The sequence below is a fragment of the Esox lucius genome, chromosome 25 (genome assembly GCF_011004845.1).
Source record: "Esox lucius isolate fEsoLuc1 chromosome 25, fEsoLuc1.pri, whole genome shotgun sequence".
NCBI classification, from domain to species: Eukaryota; Metazoa; Chordata; class Actinopteri; order Esociformes; family Esocidae; genus Esox; species Esox lucius.
The window spans coordinates 3,030,977-3,040,533 of NC_047593.1; the positions used below are offsets into that span (position 1 = coordinate 3,030,977).

At 38.8% G+C, this 9,557-nt stretch overlaps 1 protein-coding gene across 1 annotated transcript; it reads right to left on the reverse strand.

Moving 5' to 3' along the window:
- Positions 1–5,533: 5,533 nt before the first annotated feature.
- Positions 5,534–8,708, reverse strand: sfrp2 (secreted frizzled-related protein 2). The gene is made up of 3 exons (XM_010899207.3): positions 8,119–8,708; positions 7,514–7,591; positions 5,534–7,355 (listed from the first exon to the last, which is right to left on the reverse strand). Exons 1-3 carry the CDS (start codon positions 8,612–8,614, stop codon positions 7,051–7,053), a joined length of 879 nt encoding a protein of 292 aa, XP_010897509.1. The 5' UTR covers positions 8,615–8,708; the 3' UTR covers positions 5,534–7,050.
- Positions 8,709–9,557: the final 849 nt, after the last annotated feature.

Below are 9,557 nucleotides of genomic sequence, written 5' to 3' on the forward strand. Positions count from 1 at the left end.
ATTGTGGGCAATCTGTAACTCATCTGCCAGACTAGGTCATAGTGTTCACTGGAACACTTCAATCACACAGCGCTTTGGTAGACTGGAAGTGAATTAAATTCCAGTGTAATGCTGCGCTTGCACTACAGAGACAATGCACATAATGTGTGGATTGATGCTGTGGTCAAGGCGTGAAGATTGTTTTAAATGTATTGTCCAAAAACGATAGGTGTTGTGCCAGGTAGGATTAAGCTGCCAAGATCTGAAGTTACGAACCCCACGGTCACAGATTCATTCCAAATTAAAGCTGCAAGCAGCGTTTCAGGGGGCCAAGTGGGGCACAGGAAGCATCTCACTGCATGCTCTCACTAGAGAAATGTTTTGCTATTTAAAAATGCCTAATGCCGCTAGTAGTCAGGATGTCCAATCGAAGGAGAGGAAATCAAAACAAAACAAAAAGACCTTGAAATCAGAAAAGGAACCAGGCAATCCTAGTTCAGCTTATTAGGAAGGATGAATTTTGTTGTCGCTGGCAGGTTTCAATCCCTGGTTTTCTATGTGGCAGACTGTCTTTAATCATTACACAATATAAACAGCAGAATGTAACTTTTACCTCAGCCATTAAATTTATGCTGAAATAACGTGGACAAAATAACATTTATTAATGGAACTAAAGAGTAGTCTTGCACAAAGAGTATATATCTAATAGCTATACATCCTACCTATAACGAAATCAATTACTCCAATCACTCCATGGCTGATTTGTGTCTTTGGAAAACAATAACAGTATATAAGGGTCATGTAAAACAATTATTCTCCTAAACATATGGTGGCCTTTTATTGTGGCCAGCCTAAGGAACACCTGTGCAATAATCATGCTGTCTAATCAGCATCTTGATATGCCACGCCTGTGAGGTGGATGGATTATCTCAGCAAAGGTGAAGTGCTCACTAACACAGATTTAGAAAGATTTGTGAACCTTTTTGGAGAGAAAAATGCCTTTTGAGTACGAAGAGAAACAATAGCAATAACAGTATATAAGGGTCACATAAAACCATTACAGAGGGGATATATATTGTTGTGTGAAGGCTGAAAAGTACAGAGTGGCTATACATTTCTGAATGACAATATTTGAAACATCTCAAAGGGGAATCATACCAGGGTCAGAATATTGAAGAACAGGGATGTCCCCACTACACCACAAGGGTTACTGGTTGTTTATTCAGCTCTCTATCCTCTCCAAATGTAAATGTTACCCCAGCCATTACAATTTTGCTGAGATAAAGTGGGCAACAAAACATTTGTAACGGAACTAAAGTGTACTGTTGTACAAAGATTACTATAGATGGCTAGCTAATAGCTATACATCCTACTTAAAATGGAATCAATGACTCCAATCACTCCATGGCTGGTTCCTTTCTTTAGAAAACAATAACAGCGTAAAAGGGTCACGTAATACAATTATTCTCGCAAATAAATGAAAATCATGGTATTTCAGATACGTATTGTTGTGTAAAGGCTGAAAAGCATGTATGAGATACAGAATTTGGAATGTCTGTAGGAAATCAAACTGGGGACACAATATTGAAGGACCAGGATGTTCCCACTACATCACAGGGCCAGCTGGCAGACTGAATAGTCACATCGGGTTGTGATCTATAATACCCAAAATAGCACACACATGCATATTTTGAAAATCCACCAGAAACATTTACAATAAAGACTTTTAAAGACAATGGTCCAGTCGTCCTTTACACCAATTGTCATCCAAATCCATTCAGCTGTTTTGGAGGAAATGTCGTTTAAGTGTATTTTTCTCAACGGCAAAATCGTGAGAAACATCGGTTATGTTTATAGCGCCCCCAAGCGGTATTTCTGTATGGGAGTTATCCTGTCCATTCCTAGCAGAAACATTTACGAGTATGTTTCGTTTCGTAGCTGTTTGATGTTACATTTGGGTTTAATGGACGTCTAAAGTCATAGACCCGCCCAGCTCAATTTCATTCGCTGATTTCGGCAACTTTTTTTTGAGATTTCAACTTTCCTTAAAGTTAATGGTTCAAAGGTCCTTCACACCAAATGGCATGCAAATCCGTTCAGCAGTATCGGAGGAGATGTTGTTAATGAGTTTTTCACAGAAGTCAAAATGGAGGCCATATTGTTTGAGATATCAACTTTTCTTAAATAACTTTTAAAGACAATGGTCCATTGGTCTTTTCCACCAATTGTCAACCAAATCTGTTCGGTGGTTTTGGAGGAAATGTTGTTTAAGTGTATTTTTCTCAACGGCAAAATCGTGAGAAACATCGGTTATGTTTATAGCGCCCCCAAGCGGTATTTCTGTATGGGACTCTTTCTGTCCATTTTTGAGAGACACATTTACGAGTATGTTTCGTTTCGTAGCTGTTTGATGTTACATTTGGGTTTAATGGACGTCTGAAGTCATAGACCCGCCCAGCTCAATTTCATTTACTGATTTCAGCCATATCATTTGAGATATCAACTTTCCTTATATAACATTTAAAGATAATGGTTCAAAGGTCCTTCACACCAAACGGCATGCAAATCCGTTCAGCGGTCTTGGAGGAGATGTTAACATGTTTTTCACCAAATTCAAAATGAAGGAAAATCCAAGGGGCGAATTTGAAAGACCCCAGAGACTTTTTTGGTCAGCATGAGAAGGAGTATATCTGGAACTTTGTTGCATGTCTCAACGACATTCGGTTCATGAGATCTGAGCTTCACTTTTTCCATTTTTGACTGAGTGCTACAGCGCCACCATGAGGAGTATGGGTACCATGATGGCATTCGGACCTTGGCTGTCTACAATCGTTTGAACCAGAGGGGACCGAGCAATGGACCTCTGAAAATGGCCCTGGAGAATAATAATAATAATAAAAAGTACAAACATAAAAGGGTTCCAGCAACTTCGTTGCTTGGCCCCCCAAAATGCACATGTTTATCACTTCAATGTGAACATAAGTATGCACTTAACTAAATAGTATACAACAAATCAACAACAACCACATTCATAATATAATTTCATTCTGCTTGCAATAGATATCTTCCATGATAAGATAAATGTTCTTTGAGGCCCCTCCGACTGGCTTCCATGGCTGCTGTGCCTATTAATGCTCTGCCTCTGCATAATGCGTTAACCTAGTGGGTGTGTGGGTGTGTATATGCCCAATATACCATGGCTAAGGGGTTGTACGCCAGTCACAGCGTTATGTTGCATTACAGTAAATGTTATGTTGCATGATTTGTTATTAAGATGCCGGTGTAGATTAATGATAGGCTAAATGTTAAGTGACTGCCAACACACCATTCGGAATGCAAACATTTTCCTCCCAAAATATACCCTAATTGCTGTGAAAATGTCACACTTGAATATTGAAAATGTAATGTTCATAACAGGCCAGACATTGATTATGAGTAAAATCGCAATGACCTCCGATTTTGTACTTTTCAATGGAATATATTGCATTGTCAAAATGTCCTTTTTACTGTCACATAAATATGTAGCTGACAACTGCACGTCAGCATCTTCTTCCATTTAATTCGTTTGATCTACTTCCATTTCGCTTTTGATATACAGGCAATAACACCTGCTATGTTTTCTGCTATAATGTAAATATACAATTTCTAAAGTTTCTCTCAAAAGTATTCATCCGGCCTTGTACTTTTCCACAAATTAGGCCTATTATGTTAAAACATTAAAAAGATAAATCAAAAAGGATTGATTTAAATTACAAATAATTGAATGCATTAGTATTCACCTCCATTAGCCAATATTTTGTAGACACATGTTTGGCAGAAATTACAGCCATCAGTAACTTTGGATTAGTCTCTACCTGATGAGTTCAATCAGTTTGTATGGGGACATTACAGTGAACAGCAATTTTCTACTTTTTCCACATATTCTCTATTATATTGAGGACCAAACTTTGACTAAGGCACTCCAGAAAATCAACCTTTTTGGTTTACACCACTTCATTGTGCTTTTGGCTGGTTGTAGGGCTCATTGTCATGCTCAAAGATGAAACTTCTCCCTTGTGCTAAGTCTCTTGCAGACTTGTATTTCTGTTTGTGGCATCCATTTTTCCCTCTATCTTCACAAGCTTTCTAGGCCTTGAAGCAGAGAAATGTCCCAGTCGCATGATGCTGCCACCACCATTCATGGTAAGGAGGGTGTTCTCCGGATGATGTGCACCAAACATAGTGCTAACTGTTGTGTACAAAAAGCTATAGAATGTTCTTCCACTTCTTCCACTATTTATATTCTACTTAATAATTAACTTTTGTACTACATTTTCCAATGATCATTTTCCAATGATGAGATTTTTGGTTCCAACCGCTGTGATTTTGTGAACGGAGGATGTGGGTGAACGGAGGATCTCTGCATGTTTCCCATCGTGAGTCATGGAAAAGGTGTGATGGTACTTTGCTAGTGACCATATCTATGATTTATTTAGACTTCAAGGCACACTCAACCAGCTTGGCTACCACAGCATTCTGCAGCTATACACCATCTCATCTGGTTTGTGCTTAGTGGGATTATAATTTTTTTTCCAAAAGGACAGTGACCCAAAACCCACCTTCAGGCAGTGTAAGGGCTATTTCGACAAGAAGGAGAGTGATGGAGTGCTACATAACATGACCTCGACCCAGTAGAGATGGTTTGGGATGAGTTGGACTGCAAATGAAGGAAAGGCAGGCTACAAGTGCTCAGCACATGTGGGAACTCCTTCAAGACTATTGGAAAGGTATTCCAGGTAAATACCTCATGAAGCTGGTTGAAAGAATGACATAAGTGTGCAAAACTGTCATCAAGGCAAAGGGCGACTACTTTGAAAAATCTATAACATTAAATGTATTTTGATCTGTTTAACCTTTTTTTGGTTACTACCTGATTCCATATGTGTTATTTCATAGTTTGGATGTTTTATCTATTATTTTACACTGTGGAATAAAAAATAATAAATACATAACCCTGAATTACTGGGTGTCCAAACTTTTGACTGGTACGGTATATCCAGCAGAGGGTGCTATTACTCATGTGATCTGCCTTCATATAGTGCATATACTATATTTCACCCTAAGTGACCATAATTTGAATGAAAGAGGAAATTGATTCAAGATTTCAAACCATCGGATTTCAAACCAGAATTAGGTTCCTGACATTGTGGTCTTGCTATAACATAAATGCAGTTTTGGTTTTGGTTGGGGTCTTGGCTAGTCTTTGTGGCCTCCACTCGTGGTCTAGATACATTATGTCACTGAGAGTCATCTCTAGTTCAGGCACCTGGCTGCACATTTAGAGGCTGCTACTGTTTAGGGTGAAAACATCTTATTTGGAAAATGCATTTAGAAGTTTGGTCCAGCTCACTTTTCCACATAGTGTGAACTCTGGTGGTCAAGAAGTAGAGTCTTGGTCTACATCTCAAGTTCTTTGCTCTTCACTTAATCTCTGTAGCAAACATATTAATAAACATGTCTGTGATTAGTCATTTTAATGCCAAGGTTCCTTGAATTGATGATACCTCTTTAATGAATAAGGATCACAAGATGCAATAACACATCACTGATATGAATGAGACTCTCCCGATTAACATTATACAAATGTTTTGTGTTGTAGTAAAATGTTTTATATAGAGCCATGTTAATCACCATCTGATTGACAACAGCTGTCTTCCAAAACTATATACAAGAATAAAAAGTTTATCTGACATTTACAGAGTACAATATCAAGTAACATTTTACACACCCATACACAAACACACCTACACACAAACACACTACAGCTGCATTTTTTTTCATTCACCGACTGAAAAAACACAATCAACCACTCTAATATACAATCCTGATATACTTAGTTAATATACCTAAGACATGCTGTCATAGTGAGAGAAGAAAAATGTCATAAAAAGGCAGGAACTATAGAATTGGCATGATAGATGGTACTTCAGAATTTGATCATGAATGACAAAGGAATTGACTTAAAAATGTTTGAACTAGAAAAATATTACATAATTGTAGTACAAAAAACAACAGTGCAGTATTGAGGCTCAAGTACAAAAAGGTGACAATCTATTGATGGCACAACAATCATACAAACTGATTCATGCATTTTAGGATCAAATCATTGGAAATCATAAATGCAATTATATGGGCCTTCCTTTGGGCTGCTAAAATTGCCAGGGGAGAACATTAGAAGTTGAATCAAAAAGGCAGAGAATATAGCCAGCTATCTCTCATTGCTTGAGGAAAATATGTTAAAAAAAAGCACATACATTATATATCATAATACAAGCTACTAGTCACCCCATTACCTCTAAATATTATTCTGAACAATATCATAATCACACACCCAGATGCTGTACAATATCCTCCTACCAAATGATATGAACTACATGTATCCAGCTTTGTCATTGAAACTGAATATGTTTAGCCTGAACATTTTAATTGTGTTGCCTTATGAAAAAATGGTGACCAGTAATTAATATATTTTAGTCTTTCTGAAACACTGAATATGCAGACAACATTTGAAGTAGTTCTGCTTAGTCGGCTTAAAATGAACACTCCTGCATATCCTTGATAATATTGTTATTTGCTTTTGAACTTTTATGCCTTAATAAGGACTATTGATGGATTATGAGTAGCTAGGTTAAATCAAACCAATAAAATGTAGTTGAGCTATTAATTGTTCGGATTGGACTTGAGCTCCTACATATTAAATGATGTTTCTTTTAAAAAAGGGTTAATTTGTAAAGCATCGGAAGAATTGCCCTGCACTGTAGAAATATGGACATTTCTTTGGTTGCTTACCAGAACACCAGAGCTTCAGTTCACCCACTAGTCGCGCCTCCACCCTACCTAGCCGGATTGAGTAAACCTGGCTGGATTAAAATAAAACATAATAAACCATGAAACTGTGGAAAGGTGGCCTATGGCAGTTTTGAATGTGGTGGTACTTAAAACATTTTACAGACTAGCCTACTAAAAATGAAAAGTAGTTGGATCCGGATCAGACCAGATTGGCCCTCCACTCCTCTTGTTTGGGGTCTTTGCTCAGCACTGCAGCTTACGGATGCTGCGTGAGAACCTCTTAAACTCACGCTGGCCCCGCTGCCAGCGCATCAGCGAGGTAATGACCAGGTGCCCATCCATCTTCTGGCCCATGACCAGGTATGCAGCGTTGATGTCGTTCATCTCTTCGCACACACACTGCAGGCCGTCCTTGAGCCAAAGCACCGTTTTGCGCAGGTCACGTTCTGTCATGCCATTGAGCTTGTAGATGGTCTTGCTCTTGGTCTCAGGCACAATCTTGGTGTCACCATTCATGTATGAGATCTCCTTTACCTTGATTTTTAAGGCTGTGTGAGGCAGGTGGGGGTTAAAGGAAAAGGCTGAGGTTAAGGTTTGGATTTGCTTGACTTGAAATGTTGTTCCAACTGGACTCCATGTAGCAAAAAAAGATTCTACTGACAAAACCAAGTCCTAGTTACTTAAGAATTGAGGACAAAGGACTTACCAAAGTCGTTTTTGCACAGGTCAACGATTTCATTGTCATTTTCTTCCTTGTCCTTGCAGGCATCACACACTCTGGGCACTACAAGACAAACAAGAACCAATGTATTCATCTTTTATATGACAATAACTATTACATAACTTAGCAAATTACTGCTTTCAACAATATCGAGTGTGAACTGCAAAACTGACACTATTCAGTGTATTCTTTCTCATGCTTTCTGTTAAGAATGACCTCAGGTGGATACAGTGAAAATAAAACAAAATAAATGATGCTGTTTCCACATCCCCTTACTAAGGGAGCAACACAGTAAACACATTCATATCAATGAGGGAATGGAACTAGAAATATATCTTATTTGAATTGAATTTGCCTTACTCCATCACATTACCTGCCCACATCTTTTCAGGATACATTAAGTGTCTTAGTAACTGATGGTTGCTCTGAAGCAGTATCTCGGGTTTTGCAGGCTAGTACATCAGCCATCCTAATTACTAATGTCTACTTTAAAATGAATAATACCCATTTAATATTTTCCTAAACTTTATGGAAAACAGTTTCATTCGGTAATAATTTGGTGTCTATACGAATTTTGCCTATTTGCTTACCTTCTTTGGTGACTGGCACCACATGATCTATGCCCACCGGAGGAATACAGAGGTCATTATCGGCTGGGAAGCGCTCGCAGTCTAGCATATCTGGCCATGGGAACCCGAACGCGGACATCACCGGCGCGCAACCGTCTTTGACGCGCTCGCACAACGACCGGCAGGGCTGGATAGGTTCGTCCAACTCGTCCAAACACACCGGAGCAAATAGTGAGCAAAGAAACTTCCTCGTGTCTGGGTGACACTGCTTCTGGACCAGCGGAATCCACGACGAGGCTTGCTGTAGAACCTCGTTTATGGTCTCATGCCCAAGGAGATTCGGGAGACGCATATTGTTGTATTCGATATCGTGGCACAGGACAAGACTCGCCGGGATGGGTTTGCAATTACTCTTTTTGTAGAATAATTCGGGCTGACCGAAATCGTATAATCCGTGGATGGCCATGTTGACAGGCAATGTTATTGCCCATATTAAAGACGGAATAAAGTGCTTCATATTGATCGCCCAAAAAAATGACAAATATGTGTTTAAGATACTTTTTTCAATTTGAGCTTCAGCGTCTTCATCCGATGTGCTCTTCAGCTTAAGAATCTACATTAGGAAAGGAACACTGACAGTGTTCTCAATATGTAGTAACATGATATTTTCTAGTGGATACGTTTGGGAGGAGTCAACGACTCGAAGAACTCTCATCCATTAGTGTTTTTTTTTTATTCTCGGCATCAGGTAAACCTTCAAATGATAGTCTCTAAAAACGGAATAACATTTACATCAGCAATTCCATTGAGACTGTATTGAAATGTGTTACTACTATTTATTATAAACAACTGAAGTTGTTTACACACACACACACACACACACATGTATATATTGATTTATGCAATAATTAATTTGTATTATTTTAATGTATAATGTCATACATTTCTTCATGACAGGAAATAATATGTCATTTACAGGCTATTGCAAGTTATTTTACCATCATTACCTTAACCTTCAATTGAAGAATGAAACAAAGATCTATAGCAGTGTCATGTTAAGTCTATAGCAGAGCCATGACACTTATTTTTCCTATGATTATACTGTCAACTGCCCAAAATAATAGTAATACAATCAGTAATTACAACCACTAGGTTATTGCCTGGCTGACACAACCCACGTGACTATTCATTGTGCAGGTTTTTAAGAGAGAATGCATGGCCCTAACTGTAGGGCCATGTTGAAGGTGGATGGACTCAGTTCATCCATGCATTCATTTATCATAATTACCTGAGGGTAAAACGCCTCTGGCCCATTCCTCAAGTTTACACTAAATGGTGAAATGTGGTCCAGTGTGAGAACCAGAGCTCAGCGCACAGGACCCAGGGGTGAAACTCTATCTTCCCTCCTCGGCTGCAGCCCCAGCCTGGCTCCCATCCCTCTCAACACCCCCTGGGCCAGA